Source organism: Lethenteron reissneri, chromosome 36, assembly GCF_015708825.2.
Source record: "Lethenteron reissneri isolate LAM-NWPU_2019-01 chromosome 36, ASM1570882v1, whole genome shotgun sequence".
Lineage (NCBI taxonomy): Eukaryota > Metazoa > Chordata > Hyperoartia > Petromyzontiformes > Petromyzontidae > Lethenteron > Lethenteron reissneri.
Window position 1 is genome coordinate 1,161,602 of NC_083814.1, and position 19,737 is coordinate 1,181,338.

The 19,737-nt window shown below is 51.4% G+C and overlaps 1 protein-coding gene across 6 annotated transcripts in view; it reads right to left on the reverse strand.

Annotated features, from left to right (window-relative positions):
* TRANK1 (tetratricopeptide repeat and ankyrin repeat containing 1) overlaps positions 1-4,082 on the reverse strand; it is a 52,566-nt gene extending 48,484 nt beyond the window's left edge. The window contains exons 1-2 of one of the 6 annotated variants that reach the window (XM_061566312.1): positions 3,942-4,082; positions 1,462-1,603 (exon numbers count right to left, since the gene is read on the reverse strand). In XM_061566312.1, the coding sequence (XP_061422296.1) occupies positions 1,462-1,598 (137 nt within the window). In that variant the 5' untranslated portion in view covers positions 1,599-1,603; positions 3,942-4,082. Of the gene's footprint in view, positions 1-1,461; positions 2,342-2,522; positions 2,536-2,679; positions 2,780-3,941 lie in introns of those variants that run through there. The other 5 variants (XM_061566313.1, XM_061566310.1, XM_061566311.1 and 2 more) reach the window with 5 other exon arrangements.
* Between the last annotated feature and the right edge of the window lie 15,655 nt (positions 4,083-19,737).

A 19,737-nucleotide genomic window follows, 5' to 3' on the forward strand; every position in this document is an offset into this window, starting at 1 on the left:
CTTGAAGTTGATTGGTCCACACCCGAGACAGCTTTCCTTCGAGCCTAGTCTCATATGGGTTGGACCAGATGACGCCAAAAGGTGCACGACGTCATCTGGTCCAACCCATATGAGACTAGGCTCGAAGGAAAGCTGTCTCGGGTGTGGACCAATCAACTTCAAGGACAGTGCACATTATCAGAGTTATGTCTTTTGTTTGTATTTATGACTGCAGGTATTGCGGTCTATGCAAACATGACTCCTTGCAAAAAGGTGTCAGTTTTGTTGCCAGATAGAAGGGTAAAGAACCAATTATCATATTTTTACTGGCAAATGAGGTCCCCATAGTGTAGATTCCTTTCCTTTGTTACTGCTAATCCCTGCACCCCCCCTTGGTGCTGCTGATCCTGCATAATGCATGGGCATAATATGACTTTGAAACCCCCCCGCCCAACGCCTACGCATTTCCATGAATATGCTAAATTCCTCTTCATATGCACATTCTTTTTGTTAAGGCGCTCTTCCACCTTCAACGCAGCTTATATATAAGCTCCTAGTTTGGTAGTGTCTCATTCTTCACCTGAAGACGGCTGCTTGCGTTGCAGCCGAAACGTCGTGAGAATTATTTTATTTTATTATGTTTTATTTTTATTATTTTATTACTTCCCTTCTACGTGACTTTACCGAAAGAACCAAGAAGATGAATCCCTGCAGTCACGAAAGCTTTAAATAGATACAGTATGTTCCATTAGTTGAATTATGGGTAGTGTTAGGGTAGATATTGGATTAAATGAAAGAATCGTAGAAGTGCAGAGCGTATGTACAGCCATACGATACAGGCAGCGATAGAAAACGCACGACAGCGCGACACGGTACTGAGCGAAAACGAACTAGTAATCAGGTAGGGGAGGCACAACTATTTCCGATTTTGGGGGAAAATTGTTCAGTTTGCGACAAATTTTAAGTGTATTTTCATGTGTTACGTGGATGACGCCATTTAACCAGCCGGCAACAAAAACGTCGATATTGCAGAGAACGGGCACAGGGTCCTTAAGGAGTATTGCACGACGAACAAACGATATATTTAACGGTCATAATCGGAACACGAGAATCAACGAAACGGTTCAAATATAATACGACTCGGAATCGTTCCGCACAAATACAGTTGGCCGTGGCTGCCTTTCTCGAGTGCCCGTTGCGTTGCTATCGCACAATGCACGCTCGCTCGTGACATTCCTTAATCCTGTAACAAGCCAAGTTATTTCCAGCTGATTTTTGCTACCTGCTTATCAACGTCAGTCAATCCGTTACAACGTACACGTGACCAGTTGAGATGTCACAAATGCCATTTGAACTTGTCCATTAGATTTCACAAATCACTTTTATTTGTTATTTGCATTGTCTGTTGCATGTGTTTTTCCCCAAAAGCCTTAAAATAAATAGATGAAAATTTAATAAAGTTGTGTCTGCATTTTAGCATACCTGCCGAAAGAGTAGGAGTAGTTTAGGCGCACCTGCAGAGCCTTCTCGTACATTTGGAGGGCTTCAAGGTAGCAGCCCTCTTGAAAGGCATTATTCCCCATCCCCTTCAAGTAAATTGTGAGGGAGACCGGATCCATTTCTCCTGCAAATTCACCCAGCACTATGTAACAAAAATCACCTGCACACATCACCCGACACGACATCAGCACATCACCTGCACGCAACACTACATCAGTACATCACCTGCAGACATAATCTAACACTACATCAGTACATCACCTGCACACATCACCCAACACTACGTCAGTGCATCACCTACACACTTGAACCAACACTACATCAGTACATCACCTGCAGACATAACCTAACACTGCATCAGTACATCACCTGCCCACTTGAACACTACATCAGCACATCACCTGCACACATCACCCAACACTACATCAGTGAATCACCTACACACTTGAACCAACACTACATCAGCACATCACCTGCACACATCACCCAACACTACTTCAGAACATCAGCTGCACACATCACCCAACACTACATCAGCACACCACCTGCACACATCACCCAACACTACATCAGCACACCACCTGCACACATCACCCAACACTACATGAGCACATCAACGTCTGAATGATGTTCACCATCATCCCCCCTTCACTCTCTTATGCACGCAGCTGCCACCACGCGCCCTACAGCACAGTCGATTAAAAACTGTGCTTGCTCGCCCTCCTCGTGTTTAGAAGGATGTGCACCGTCCTATCTGGCTGATCAGTGCCTGCTGCCAGGTTCCGCCAATGCCCTTTTGTCATCAACTCCCGTGACCTGATCGTCCACGCAACGCAGCTCTGCAGTGTCCGGTCCATCCACTCACCACCGACTCGCCCACTCGCCCATCCACAAACCCACTGACCATTCTCCCACCCACCTGTCCACCCACTACCTCATCCATACACAAAGACAAAAGCGACGAAGATCCCACACACACAGACTGTTGGAGCAAGCGCTGTTAGCGAGCACCGTGTGCCGTACAGCCCTTTGTAGGGACTCACCCATACAACAAGACAGAGATCCCCCGCATAGCCTTAACAGACTGTTGGGGCAAGTGCTGTTAGCGAGCACCTATGAAGGCCGGCACGACACACGAGGGGTTGGGTGGTCAGCACCACGTCCGGCGCCTTTGTCTCCCCAGTTGCGATGTTTACATACCGCAACAGCTACTCATGAGGCCGAGTCGAACTAGGAGAGGCCCATCAGGACATGCACGAATCAACACGCCCGCCGCTCACTCATTCACTCGCACACGTCAGTGATGTCCGGCATGTGACGTCCACACGTCAGTGATGTCCCGCCCACCGACGTGGAACAACTCACTGCTGTCGGCCACTGTTCGGGAGTTGTCACTGCAGTCGTCGACTGAAGTCAAAACAAGTTCTGTAAGGCTCATGAAGCATCACCATTGCGTCTTCATGACAGCCTTCGCTCTGTAGGAATGGCGCACTTACCAAATGCACCTACGGAACTTGTATTTATGTTTTATCAGGAGCAGAAAAGGTTTTCATCCGCGACGACGCCTGAAGGCTATAGAGTAGCAATGCAGGAGGGTCCGGTACAGTATTCACGTTCTCCTACACCTGTCAACACGTGTCACGGCCCCCGCAGTCTAACCGGGGGCTGTGGTGGTCTCGATGTGATGGGGACCGGCACCCAGCGGTTCGCTGCGTGTTGCAAGCGGTTCACGATTGGATTCCAGCGGCCGCCCCGATTAATACTGCGGGTGTGTTAGCTCGACGTGTGTACAAAGAAGATAAGGGAGCTATCTGCTTCGTAGAATGGACGCGACAGATGTCGTGGGTTGTCATTCGCAAGAGTTAATGTCTAAAAAGTTGCCAAATTCTAAAATAACATCGACATTTACTCCATTGGGATCACGCAGCAGCGGCAACCATCGGCCGCTGCTCGCCGACTCATGCCCCAGGCCATGCTGGTCTCGAGTTCTCTCACCTGGGTTAAACTAAATAAACGTAGTTCTCTCACCTGGGTTAAACTAAATAAACTTAACGACTGCACGGCAACAACAAAGTAGAGGAGGGAGTGACGAGCGAGTGACAATCGTTACTCCCCGTGGTCGTGCGCCGCGCTGGATGAGGCCACTTGGAAGTGACCTCGATTCACCGAATATCCGCTTCCACGGACAGTAAAGGGCCATCCACTTAGTACGCATGGAGGGGAGATGGGTGAAGCCTCGATAATAATGTCTACATTGGCCTTCAAATGAGTTAGATAGTCCGGCGGTGGACTATTTTCTTAAACACGTTAATATTGTTAATCATTGATCGTCTCTGCGTGGATTAAATATCGGCCGTTCTATAGGATTCGGGGAGGGGGTGCGTCAGGCGAACATACGCAGTGGGGGGTATAAAGTCCGCGTGCGTACAGGGAGGGGTCAAGTTGACAGATTTGTTGCGTACCGACTCAATGGATGCCCCCCCCCTAGTACCGTCCTCTTCACATGGACGCGACGCTTTGCTCTGCGAGAGTTCGCGAACGCAGCGGTCGTCTCACGACGCGGTGGTCAAAACTCCACACGGAGCCACGACTTGGGCAAGCTTTCATCCAGCAGCGGATCTATAACAAACCCGCGGCATATTGGCGACAACGATGGTGGTAGTGTACACGATGGTGGAAGTAGTGTACAAGATGGTGGTGGTGTACAAGAACAAACATGGAGGCTGCTCGCCTTGCTTTCACGCCGCCACTGCTACGGCTGTTGATTCACTTCCATGCCTGCTGCTGCGGCCGCAGACCGACACTGCTGCCACGTGGGGCGTGGGGAGTGGGCTGCTGTAGCTGCTGCTCGAGTCGCGGGCTGCTGTTGCTGCTGCTCGAGTCGCGGGTTGCTGCTGCTCGAGTCGCGGGCTGCTGTTGCTGCTGCTCGAGCCGCGGGCTGCTGTAGCTGCTGCTCGAGTCGCGGGCTGCTGTTGCTCGAGTCGCGGGCTGCTGTAGCTGCTGCTCGAGTCGCGGGCTGCTGTTGCTGCTGCTTTTGTTTGCTCGCTTTGTGTGATCTCGCTGCCACCACCGCCGCCGCTCTTGTTGTTATCCCACCCCAGGCCCGCCAGCCCACCCACAAACCTTTCCCGCCAGCAACTCCTCGCTTCCCGTAAGCACCCGAGACCCACGTGACCGCTCCGTCGCAGCAAATCGCGGCGCGCGTAGTCCACCACGTGGTTTGCGGAGTGCGCGTCAGAGGGGAGTAGGGGGGGAGACGAGGCGCGCGTCACTGGTGAGAATCCGCGTGGCTTCCCCACGCTCGGCCGCGTTCTCAGAGCAGAACACAGGGCTGCGGGTAACGAACAGAGGGGGCAACGTATCACTTACATTGCATCAATGTCGTCATCGTGATGGGCGGCAGGAAAGTAGTAACACTTGGGAGACATATCAAGATGGGTTCGCTTCTTGCGCATGGTTTCATCCTACAGTTCATACAACCCACACAAAAACTGCTTTTTGTCTTTCGTTTGTTGTCCTACCCCCGCGTCTCCGATTAGCACGGTTGACTACGTAAGGTGCGAAAGAAGTTCAACATACACAATATCACTGGAATGGGCCAAACATCCCCAATACAGTACTGAAAAATTACTCCATTGGGATTCCACATCACAAATCTTAACCTGTGCGAAAACGTGGCAGCACAATCTTGAAAGTCTTAAAATTCGGTGAGGCTTTCCTGGGTAAACAACAAAATAGCAAATATTCTAACACTTCACTGCGCCACATCTTTAGGAGGTCGACTTTGTTATTGTTACACTACCGTAGTGCCGTCTTCAGTGGCTTGATTATATTCAGTGAATCCATCGATACATCCAACAACATCGTTAAGAAAACTACACTTTTTAATTTACCAGGTAAGGCCCACTTCGCTATATAGCTATTAAATTTCGATTTAAAGCTTTCGTGACTGCAGGGATTCATCTTCTTGGTTCTTTCGGTAAAGTCAAGTAGAAGGGAAATAATACAAATAAAACAATAAAATACAATTCTCACGACGTTTCGGCCACAACGCAAGCAGTCGTCCTCAGCGTCTTTCCGACAGACCTGTTCTTCATCTGAGGACGGCTGCTTGCGTTGTGGCCGAAACGTTGTGAGAATTGTATTTATGTTTTAATATTATTATTTCCCTTCTACGTGACTTTACCGAAAGAACCAAGAAGATATATAGCTATTTTTCAGAAGCGACCTGGCCACATATGATAGCCCAATTAAGTGGCTTATGTGGACATTGATAGCGACCAAATACTCTAAACCAAGGCCGTAACAATATATATGGGGGGGACACATCCCCCTCAATATTCAAATATGCTCTAAATGCCCCCCCCAATATATTGCTATTAAAAATTATTGCTATGCTATGTAAATAAAAACAATTTGCTAAATCTTGGCCACAATATCTGGACTTGTCTTCATATAAATCAATGCATAGATTTATGTTTATACTAGCGGTTAGTACCCGGCGTTGCCCGGGCGAAAAAGGCAGACACGTAGTTACACAAGCAAATCCATTGATACACACACATAGAGTTACATGCACAAATGGACTCATACATACATAGACTGAACAACAACAACCGCCATTCGCCACTAAGTGGTGGTGACATCACAACAACGCTTGTGCCAGGCTATGTGCACCTTGAGGCCACGTGAAGTGTCGAACGCCGGCTGGCAAAAGGTCATGGGACAAACCCAGATGGCACAGGTCGACTGACTGAGAAGACTGGCTGATGCACCACCTGTGGACCCTACTGTGGCAACTTTGTGTGCTTTAGCCACCCGGCGCTCCGCTCGTTGTTGTGAGCATCGCTCCTCCGCCCTCCGTTGTTGTTGGAGGGTGACTGCCTCCAACTGGCCAGTAGGACCCTCCTCCACAGTGGCCGATCTTGACACGGCTGGTACCAGTCATCCGCAAGTGGACTCAGCTCCAAGTCCTCCTGTAGCACATCACTCCATGTCTTCTCCAGCCCGTGCCACGCCCGTTTAGCCCCCTCGACCCGGCGGAACAAAAGCTGTTTAGGCATGCGGTGGCTGGCCATGCGGGCTACATGACTCAGGCAATGCAGCCTTGCCTGCCGGAGGTCACCGATGGGACTTTGTCCACATCTTTCAAGGATTTGTGAGCTCCTCACACAATGCAGCCTGGTTAAATCCAGGATGGATCGTAGGCACGCCATCCTAAATGTTTCTAACCGGCGAAGATGTTCCATTAGGGGGGCGCAAGCGTAGCGAAGGGAGGGAATGATTGTGGCTGAGAAGACCTGAAGCTTCGTGCGTAGTGATAGACCAGGTAGCTTCCACACAGTTTTACGCAACCAATGAAAAGATAATGTGGCTCGACTGATTCGGAGTGCGACCTCTGCTGTTAAACCGGAGCCGGTCATTAGCACACTGGCAAGGTATGGGAAACTCTCCACTGTCTCCACAACTGCCCCATCCCCAATTGGGAGTTGTGGGGGTGGAGTGTCCGATGGTAGAAAATACCCAGGCAGGCAGGTGCTTAGTTTTGATGGGGCTGATGGTAAGGCCCACCTCTTGGTGGCAAGCTCCAGGTTCAGCAGCAGCACCTCGAACTCCTCCTCCGAGTGAGCAGCAATTAGCAGATCATCGGCATACATAATGTGGTTGAGCAATAGGGAGCCATCCCTTGACAGAACCCGGGCATCGATCAGCCTCCCATTGTATCTGTACCATATGGTAATTTCTCCGGTACAGCCATCGAAGGCTTCACGAACTACGTGGTCAAAAGATATGTTAAATAATGTGGGAGCCAGAGGACATCCCTGTCACACCCCAAGGTGTAGAGGGAATGGCTCTGACTGACGGCCACGTAGTTTGACGTGGGGCCGCTCACCAGTAGGAAGGTCCTTAAGGATCGTGAGAAAAGGGTGAGGGACTGCGAAAGCACGAAGAACAACCCAGAGCCCAGGCCTACTGATGGTGTCGTAGGCCTTGAGCAGGTCTATAAAGCACACAGATGGACTAAGACGCACACATGGACCTACAGACATGCGAAAAAAGTTTACTTACACTGACTAACATGGACGCATGCACACACAGCGACTAACACACGCACATATCGACTCACACACAAACACATCGACTCACACACACATATGGACTCACACACACATAGACATCCACTTGAGATACACACACATGGAGTTACACACACATATCGACGTACACACATACAGCGACTCACACATACATCGACTCACACACAGACATACGTGGACTCACACACATTGACGTAAACACACATGTACTTACACGCACATACATAGACTGACCCACTCATTGCCCTACACACACATACACATATGGACTGTGACACACAGACATGTACTTTAAATACACATGGATTAACAGGCACATAGACTCACACGCATTGACTTACACACACACATCGAGTGACACACACATGTATGGACTTACACACACATGTGGACTAACACACACACAGCGACTGATATGCACACAAATGGACTGACACATTTGTACGTACACACACACATGGGGCGTTGTCCGTTTGAAAAAGACAGACACACACATAGACTTACACACAGACATGGACCCACACACGTAGAAACCCATCGACTTACACGCACACAAACACATATGGACTGACACACACAGACATCGACTTTAGGGACAAACATGTAGTTTCTACACATGAACATTATAATAGTAATATTAGGCAACTTATTAGTTTCATAATAGTAAACGAAGCAGAGTTGTTATGTGCACACAAACATTATCATTGTAATATTTGTAAACTTATTTGTTTAATAATAGTAAACAATAAACCTCAGTTCTTAGCGAAAGATGCAATAAAATTGTACTTTACATTGGCGTGGTGATGCGTCGTCCCGTGTAGAGCCCGCGGCCTCGCCTAGATTGCCAAGCCGGAGGAGGTGAGACATTGCCAGGCTGCAGGCAGGGCCCGCTACCCCCCCACCATCCCAACGGCCGAGGCAGAATAATGCTATGTAAGCGCTTTAAGAATATTAAGTTAATATCTTGGAACTTTATAGCAGTAACTGCACGCATCGGGATGGTGCAGGGGACATCACACTGTGAAGAGAAATGGGCAGCGTGATGTGTATATTTATTCCATGTTAAACGCGTGAAATAAAATGTCCCTGTGAGCTGGAGCGAACGCGCATGACTTGGCAGGGTCCGCCCCCCCCACGCAATTGGCGTCACTTGGTACGGTCGATGTCGTGCAATAAGTAAATAGAAACGGCACAAATGTGCTAATTAAACTACTTTAAAGTTTACGGACGGGAAAACGGAATAGCCTATTCCCACCACAGGGCTTAGGGCGTGCCGCCTGCCAAATTATTTCGGTCTTAAACCCCACCGTCCGAGAGCCAAATCCCCCGCAAGCGCGAGCACACGGAGACTTTTTATATATAAGAAAGACTAGCGGAAGTACCCGGCTTTGCCCGGGTGAAAAATATCTTTCTTAAAAACCTTACATATATACACAGATACTAAGGTATTGTCAAAGCCCGGTGGGCTGTTTGTACATTTTTCCACCAACAAATATATAAGAGGCTTTCACAAGTCCAAAAAGTTGTAGAAAGTGTGGGGTAAATAGTTGATGTCAAAATGTTTCCGAAAATTGTGGTCTCCCCCCCCCTCAATATCTTTACCCCTCGTAGGTATATATACTAACAACACCTTACATACAACAGAGGAAGTGGTATCTATTGACTCTGTAGTAGTATCTACTGACTGTACCGTAGTATCTACTGAGCCAGTAGTAGCTACTGACTGTGTAGTAGTATTTAGTGACTGTAATAACTACTGACCATAGTAGTATTTACTGGGCCTACAGTAGTATCTACCGACTATATACTCGTAACGACTAACTGTATAGTATCTGCTGACTCTATAGTTGTATCCACTGACTATAGTAGTAACTACAAAATCTATAGCAGTATCTACTCACTCTATAATAGTATCTACTGACTCTAGTAGCTACTCACCGTAGCAATATGTACTGACTGTATAGTAGTATATACTGACTGTAGCAGTATTGACTGACTGTAGTGGTATATACTGACTGTTTTAGTATTTACTATAGCGGTATCTACCAACTCGATAGCAGTATCTACTATCACTACAGCAGTGTATACCGACTGAGGTCGTACCTGCTATCACTACAGCAGTGCATACTGCTGTGTTGGTACCTGTTATGATGACAGCAGTGCATATTGTGGTGGAACCTGCTATGATGACAGCAGTGCATACTGCTGTGGTGGTATCTGCTATGATGAGAGGAGTACATATTGTGGTGGTGGTACCTGGTATGATAACAGCAGTGCATATTGACTGTACTCATCATTCACCCTCACCATTCACCACTCACAACTCACCCTTACCACTCACCACTCCCACTCACTATTCACCATTCACCCTCACAACTCACCACTCACCAACCTCCCTCACCAATCTCCCTCACCACTCACCCTCACCACTCACCCCCTCACCACTCACCCTCACCACCACTCTCACCACTAACCCTCACCACTAACCCTCACCACTCTCACTCACCACTCTCCCTCACCACTCACCACTCACTCTCACCATTCAACCTCACCATTCAGCCTCACCAGCTCACCCTCACCACTCACCCTCACCACACACCGTCACAACCACCACTCACCCTCACCACTCAACTTCACCCTCACTACTCACCATTCATCCTCACCAATCACCACTGACCAATCACCACTCACCACTCTCCACTAACCCTCACCACTCAACCTCACCACTCACCCTCAAAACTAACCACTCTCTCACCACTCACCCTCACCACTCAGCACTCACCCTCACCACTCAACCTCACCACTCACCCTCACCACTCACCCCTCACCGCTCACCACTCACCCATCACCACTCACAACCGCCACTCACCCTCACCACTCATCCTCACCACTCACCCTCACAACAACCACTCACCCTCACCACTCACCCTGACCACTCATCCTCACCAATCACACCCTCACCAATCACCACTCACCCGCACTGATCACCCTCACCACTCACGCTCACCCTCACCACTCACCCCTCACTAATCACCACTCATAACCGCCACTCACCCTCACCACTCACCACTCACCCTCAACACTCACCCTCACTACTCACCACTCATCCTCACCAATCACACCCTCAACAATCACCACTCACCCTCACCACTCACGCTCAACACTCACCTTCACCACTCACTCTTACCACTCACCCTCACAACTCACCCTCACCACTCACTCTCACCACTCACCACTCACCCCTCACAACAACCACTCACCCTCACCGCTCAGCACTCACCCTCACCAATCACCACTCACCCTCACCACTCACCCTCACCATTCACCCTCACCACTCACCCTCACCATTCACCCTCACCACTTTCCCTCACCACTCTCCCTCACCACTCACCCTCACCACTCACCAGTCACGCTCACCACTCACCCTCACTACTCACCACTCACCCTCAACACTCACCCTCACCACTCACCCTCAACACTCACCCTCACCGCTCACCACTCAACCTGACCACTCACCACTCATCCTCACCAATCACATCCTCACCAATCACCACTCACCCTCACTGCTCACCCTCACCGCCCACCCTCACCACTCACGCTCACCCTCACCCCTCACTAATCACCACTCACAACCACCACTCACCCTCACCACTAACCCTCACCACTCACCCTCACCACTCACTAATCACCTCTCACAACCGTCACTCACCCTCACCACTCACTCTTACCACTCACCCTCACCACGCACCCTCACAACAACCACTCACCCTCACAACAACCACTCACCCTCACTACTCACCCTCACCACTCATCCTCACCAATCACACCCTCACCAATCACCACTCACCCTCACTGCTCACCACTCAACCTCACCACTCACGCTCACCCTCACCACTCACCCCTCACTAATCACCACTAACAACCGCCACTCACCCTCCCCACTCACCACTCACCCTCACCAATCACCACTCACCCTCACCACTCACTACTCACCCTCACCACTCTCCCTCACCACTCTCCCTCACCACTCACCCTCACCGCTCACCACTTCACCCTCACCACTCACCCTGACCACTCACCACTCATCCTTACCAATCACACCCTCACCAATCACCACTCACCCTCACTGCTCACCCTCACCATTCACCCTCACCACTCACCCTCACCATTCACCCTCACCACTTTCCCTCACCACTCTCCCTCACCACTCACCCTCACCACTCACCAGTCACGCTCACCACTCACCCTCACTACTCACCACTCACCCTCAACACTCACCCTCACCACTCACCCTCAACACTCACCCTCACCGCTCACCACTCAACCTGACCACTCACCACTCATCCTCACCAATCACATCCTCACCAATCACCACTCACCCTCACTGCTCACCCTCACCGCTCACCCTCACCACTCACGCTCACCCTCACCCCTCACTAATCACCACTCACAACCGCCACTCACCCTCACCACTAACCCTCACCACTCACCCTCACCACTCACTAATCACCTCTCACAACCGTCACTCACCCTCACCACTCACTCTTACCACTCACCCTCACCACGCACCCTCACAACAACCACTCACCCTCACAACAACCACTCACCCTCACTACTCACCCTCACCACTCATCCTCACCAATCACACCCTCACCAATCACCACTCACCCTCACTGCTCACCACTCAACCTCACCACTCACGCTCACCCTCACCACTCACCCCTCACTAATCACCACTAACAACCGCCACTCACCCTCCCCACTCACCACTCACCCTCACCAATCACCACTCACCCTCACCACTCACTACTCACCCTCACCACTCTCCCTCACCACTCTCCCTCACCACTCACCCTCACCGCTCACCACTCACCCTCACCACTCACCCTGACCACTCACCACTCATCCTTACCAATCACACCCTCACCAATCACCACTCACCCTCACTGCTCACCCTCACCATTCACCCTCACCACTCACCCTCACCATTCACCCTCACCACTTTCCCTCACCACTCTCCCTCACCACTCACCCTCACCACTCACCAGTCACGCTCACCACTCACCCTCACTACTCACCACTCACCCTCAACACTCACCCTCACCACTCACCCTCAACACTCACCCTCACCGCTCACCACTCAACCTGACCACTCACCACTCATCCTCACCAATCACATCCTCACCAATCACCACTCACCCTCACTGCTCACCCTCACCGCTCACCCTCACCACTCACCCTCACCACTCACGCTCACCCTCACCCCTCACTAATCACCACTCACAACCGCTACTCACCCTCACCACTAACCCTCACCACTCACCCTCACCACTCACTAATCACCTCTCACAACCGTCACTCACCCTCACCACTCACTCTTACCACTCACCCTCACCACGCACCCTCACAACAACCACTCACCCTCACAACAACCACTCACCCTCACTACTCACCCTCACCACTCATCCTCACCAATCACACCCTCACCAATCACCACTCACCCTCACTGCTCACCACTCAACCTCACCACTCACGCTCACCCTCACCACTCACCCCTCACTAATCACCACTAACAACCGCCACTCACCCTCCCCACTCACCACTCACCCTCACCAATCACCACTCACCCTCACCACTCACTACTCACCCTCACCACTCTCCCTCACCACTCTCCCTCACCACTCTCCCTCACCAGTTACGCTCACCACTCACCACTCACGCTCACCACTCACCCTCACTACTAACCCTAACCACTCACCCTCAACACTCACCCTCACCGCTCACCACTCACCCTCACCACTCACCCTGACCACTCACCACTCATCCTTACCAATCACACCCTCACCAATCACCACTCACCCTCACTGCTCACCCTCACTGCTCACCCTCACCCTAACCACTCACGCTCACCCTCACCACTCACCCCTCACTAATCACCACTCACAACCGCCACTCACCCTCACCACTCACCCCTCACCACTCACCCTCACTACTCACCACTCATCCTCACCAATCACACCCTCAACAATCACCACTCACCCTCACCACTCACGCTCAACACTCACCCTCACCACTCATGCTCACCACTAACCCTCACCACTCACCCCTCACTAATCACCACTAACAACCGCCACTCACCCTCCCCACTCACCCTCACCCTCACCAATCACCACTCACCCTGACCACTCAACCTTACCCTCACCACTCTCCCCCTCACCACTCTCTCCCCCTCACCACTCTCTCCCCCTCACCACTCTCTCCCCCTCACCACTCTCTCCCCCTCACCACTCTCTCCCCCTCACCACTCTCTCCCCCTCACCACTCTCTCCCCCTCACCACTCTCTCCCCCTCACCACTCTCTCCTCCTCACCACTCTCTCCCCCTCACCACTCTCTCCCCCTCACCACTCTCTCCCCCTCACCACTCTCTCCCCCTCACCACTCTCTCCCCCTCACCACTCTCTCCCCCTCACCACTCTCTCCCCCTCACCACTCTCTCCCCCTCACCACTCTCTCCCCCTCACCACTCTCTCCCCCTCACCACTCTCTCCCCCTCACCACTCTCCCCCCCTCACCACTCTCCCCCCCTCACCACTCTCTCCCCCTCACCACTCTCTCCCCCTCACCACTCTCTCCCCCTCACCACTCTCCCCCTCACCACATGTTAAGGGCGCTCCTAAAGGAATCTACAACCTTCGATGATTCCTTTGCGCGATTCAAAGAATCGATTCCTGGCGCATAGGAGATTTCCATTTTTAATTACAGAGTTTTATTTTCATTCGTATGTTATGTTTTAAAGTTTTCAGGAGTTTTTAATTATATTTTAGCCCCGGTCAACGCCGGATATTTCCCATTCGCAGCAGTTTATATCAACTCTATAACCAACTTATATTAAACGGAAATAAGGCGATTCTAAGTGAATCTACAACCTTCGATTCCTTTTCGCGATTCAGAGAATCGATTCTTGGCGCGGTCGGGTTTAGAGTTTTAATTACACAGTTGTATTTTCATTGGAATGTTATGTTTTAAAGTTTTCAGAAGATTTAAATGTATTTTTCCCCCGGGCAACGCTGGGTATATCGAGTTTATACCACAAATTCGTCTCCTGACAGAGTTGCGTGTCGAGGCCTAGTACCGTGCAGAGCCTCTGGCCTCGCCTAGATTGCCCACCCGGCTCAGGCTGGGTACTGGGGCCGTTAACCCCCCCCCCCCCCCGCGCTACAATAATACTGTCTAATCGCTATAATTTTATTATCTACCGACCCTATAATAGTAATTGCACACATTGGGGTGGGGGGGAGTGAAGAGGACGTGAAACTTTGATGAATTTACCTCAGAGTCGCGTGTTAATGCGTGCACATATTTTTAATGGTAATTCAAAATGGCGTCCACCCCGCAGCGAACACGTTCCTATCCGTTGCCAGGGGCAACCGCCGTGGTCCGCGCCGGCCGGCGATAGTAAGTAAATAAATAAAACCCGTTAAATAAATAAATAAAGATAATCGCACTAAATCGATAATCGGTCCGATTTAAAGTTTAGAGACGAAAAATCGGAAATGCCTAAGTTTACCGCGGGGCCGGGGGCGTGCCCACCTGCAAAATTTAATCTCGCCGAACCCCACGGTCCGAGAGCTAAATCCCCCGGTAGGGAGCGTACGCGGACGGACGGACGGACAAAAAATGAATTATATAGGTTAGATGATTGTGGTTATGGTTGTACTTTATTTTTATTAATCCCTAATCTCTGCCATTACATATAATGAAACAAGAAATGGTAAAAAAAGTAAAAACAGCAATGTAATCAATACACTATTAGACATTGTCAAAAATAAATCTATCCCATATGTAATAAAGGTCGTGGAAGCGACTTCTGGAATCCGGTCTTTATTTGTCTTTCTTTATAACACTCCTTCACGCTGCTGACAGACAGCGTGAGAGGGATAGAGAGAGAGAGACACGCGCGGCCACGTGGCAGCCTGGACCCCCGCTCCCGCGTGGCCTCTCCCTCCGTTCGTTCCAGTTCTGACCACGTGTTGTTCGTCTCCACCCCTATTTAATACCCGGGTCACATGGTACCTTTCCACCAATCCTGGTTAGCCTCTATGGAATCTTCTAGACTCCATCGTAGCCGTCTCGGCTGGGAAAGGAGTGACAGCCCGAATACCTTTGAATAACATCTTAGGGCGTTAACAAGGTAAGGGGGAGTAGGCGTCAACGCGCAGAGGAATTTAAAACATTAAAACAACAGACATACATTAGGGCGCCCCTGTAGCGCAGTAACACCAGGGTGACAGACTGGAAGGTAAACAGTATTAGCGAAATGGGAGAGACTTTGACCACGTACGCGACGCCGGACCCTCTCCTCCCTTCGCGCGTGGTTGCCTCGCCGACTGTTCAGTAGGAGGTGGTTGCCGTGGAGAAGAAGAAGAATTTTCGGTTTCCGTAGTGTCTGGGACAGGCCCCGTTGGAGGTGGAATGTCCGGGGTCTCGTCGTCCTTCAAAACCTGTTCGTCTGCGGGGGGTATAACACAGCCCCGCTGGGGATCAATCGGCGAGGCAAGTGGCACATTCGGCACGCCAGACCCCGGCAGGTCAACAAGTGGAGATGAAGGATCAGCACGCGGGTCAACGTAGGGCTTTGAGCTGCGACGAATGGACATACCAACGACGTTGGCCGTACTGGATGCAAACACTCTGGGGATTCCGAATGTCCACCAGCCTCACAGGCCCCCGCCAAGGCTTGTGCAGTTTAGGGGACGTACCCACTGGCACCTGAGGGCAATGGAACCATGCCATATCGCCCACCGACCAAGGCATGTCAGTTTGCGATCGACGCGCATACCTCTCGTTCCTTGCCTGCGTACGGGCCGTCGCACATTTGGTGGCCTCTCGCGTCTCCATAACCCGTTTAAGCGAGTCCCGCACGTGGTCAGGCAAGGAAGGGGACGGTTGTTTCCCCGCTGCACCAAGTTGCACATCAATCGGGGGTACATTCTCACGGCCATACATCAGGATAAATGGCGAATATCCTGTGGACGCGTGCAGAACCATGCGGTATGCCATCAGGACGCCCGGTATGTGCAAGTCCCAATCGGTTCGTTTTTCACACACCGTGTGGCAAAGCATGGCCGAAAGGGTGCGGTTAAATTGTTCCACCATGCCATCCATTTGCGGATGGTAAGGGGAAGTACGGATTTTCTTTGTACGCAAGGCAGAGCACACGTTTTTGAGCAATTTAGAGAGAAGTTACGTCCTTGATCCGTGAGCAGCCCTTCAGGTGCTCCCTTATCCATGACGTCCCCATTCAAGAAAGCCTCGGTGATGAATGAGGCCGTTTGGTCAGGCAGAGGCCAGGCCATAGGCCAGCGAGAAAAGTATTCGACCCCGACCAAAAGGTATTTATTTCCCCTAGCCGATGGAGGGAACGGGCCCAGGATATCCAGAGCAACCAGCTCATTAATACGAGATACCTCGATCGATCGTAGGGGCGGGACATAATTTTGACTTGGCGGTTTCCGCTTCGCACAATCATGGTATGACCGGATAAAGTTAGTGACATCCGCTGTCATGCCAGGCCAAAAGAAATCCTGCTGCATCGCGGCTAATGTTTTCTGCACGCCGAGGTGCATCAGCATGTCGGCGTGCAGCGCGCGGATCAGATCGTGGTGAAGGGACGTCGGCACAACCAGGTGTGAACGGTCCGACAACCCATCTGTACACATCAGTAATCCCGCCTGGCCCCGAAACAACTGCCATTTCCATCCTGCCAAATGAGATCTCGGTTTCCCGATCAGTTCCCGCATTGGAGCCAGAGAGGCATCAGCCTCTTGCTCGCGTAGCCACACCGAGTGCGGCAAATGCAGTGTATCGTCGGCGCCAACGGGTACATCCTGGCCTTCATCGTTCGACATCGCCCCCATGACCGGACAGGGCGAGGTAGGCAGCGCCGCACAGCGGTGCATACCCGTCAGACAGGCGCAGGGAGGAGTCAGGGGCAACCTAGAGAGAGCGTCCGCGTTGCCATGGCGAGTACCCTTGCGGTACGTGATATTGAAGGAAAACTCCTGTAGTGATTCCAACCACCGAGCCAATTGACCGGACGGTTGTTCAAATTTCAAAGAATATTGCAAGGCAGCGTGGTTAGTGCGCACGAGGAATTTCCTTCCATACAGGTACGGCCGGTACTGGCGAACGAAATGTACGATTGCCAGCAGTTCCCGTCACGTCACGCAATATCACGTCTCGGCAGGAGATAGAACCTTGCTGCCGTATGCCACCACTCGCTCGACTCCGTCTTTCCGTTGTGACAAAACGGCCCCTATGCCGATATCGCTAGCATCCGTGTCAAGGATGAACGGCTGGGAAAAGTCTGGGTAGTCGATTGTCGGAGCAGTGGCCAGGCGATCCTGGAGATATCGAAAAGAGCGCTCCTCTTCTGGGCCCCATTTAAATCTCTTGATTTTTCCCCATCAGAACATGCAGCGGCTTAGCCAGCATCGCGAAATTCTTAACAAATCGATGATAGTAGGATGCAAACCCTATAAACCGCCGTACGTCGCCCACCGAAGTGAGCGTGGGCCACTCTCGTACACACAACGTTTTCTGAGGGTCCGTGGACACACCGTCAAAGCTGACGATGTGTCCCAAGTAGCGTACGGATCGTTGCAAAAGGTGGCACTTCTTTGGTTTAAATTTTAGGTCAGCCGACCGCATCCTCTGAAAGACAGTCTCCAGTCGTTGGAGGTGTTCTTCGAAGGTGCGGCTGAATACGATGATATCGTCCAAATATATGAGGCACGTTTCCCACTGCAGCCCCACTAGCACCAGTTCCATCAGGCGTTGGAACGTCGCCGGTGCTGCATTCAAGCCCATAGGTAGGCGGTTAAACTCAAAGAGGCCCTGTGGCGTGCGGAACGCCGTTGTCGGTCTGGACGCGTCATCGAGGGGAAGCTGCCAAAACCCAGACAACAGGTCGAGGGTAGAGAAAAAATTTGCCCCCGAAAAAGCGTCCAACGAGTCGTCCATCCGTGGCAAGGGGTATGCGTCCGCCACGGATATCTTATTCAATCAGCGGAAGTCTACACAAAACCTCATCCCGCCATCCTTTTTTTTAACCAGCACTACCGGCGCGCCCCAAGGACTGTTGGACGGCGAAATTATATCGGCCTCCAACATGTCGTCCACCGCGTCACGCACGTGTTCCCTTTCTGCAGGGCTCATGCGATGTGGGTGCATATAAATCGGTCCCTGCCATACCGGTGTCGATATGGTGCGACAAGAGTGAGGCATGGCCCAAATCCAAATAGTTTTTACTGAAAACGTCAGTGTACTCCGACAATAGTGAACGCAAGGTGCTCCACTGCGTGGCCGACAAGGACGTATTTTCCCCGCACAATTCTGCGATCCATCGATCGTCCGAACGATCGGATCGTGGCACGCCAGTGGCCATTTTGGTAGGTTGGTCGCTCTCAAAGCTGGTGAAATCGGTAGTGGCGTGAGCCAACACCGAGCCAGCCGGGATGACGATCCGGTCCGGGCCCCCATTTAACACTTGTATAAACGGGGCCTGACCAGGCCGGACGATAGTTTGAGCCGCCACTAGGGAAAAGGATTTTGCCACCGAGTTCGACGGGGACAGCAACACACCCGTCGCATCGTCCGCGGCTTCCAAGTGCTTTCGGTAACGCAGCGGAATAAGCATTTGTGAGCCTGATGGTACTTCCATCATAACAGCAACAATCGCGCTAACAGCGTTTCCTGGGGGCGAACGGCCAAGCAGGGATGGCAGGAAGGACATTCTACGGCCCCCTGGCATTTCCAAGCAACCTTGATCGACGAGTATTTTAACGGGCATCCGGCGAAGGAAATCGGTGCCCAATAAGCATGGGACGGCCAATGAACGCGAGATCAAAACTGGTCCCTCCGCGGTGATATTCCCTATAGCAATGCGCACATTTACTCGCCACAAAATACCCATGCTACCCCCATTCGCAGCAACGCATGCGTCGTTAGCCGGTCGGATCCGCGACGTAGGAATGGACAGGAGATGAAAAATAACATCAGAAATGATGGTTGCAGACGCGCCGGTGTCCACCAAAATACGGACATCGATCCCATCGATGGTACCCCGTACCGTCGAGGACCCCGACGCGGCTGCCACC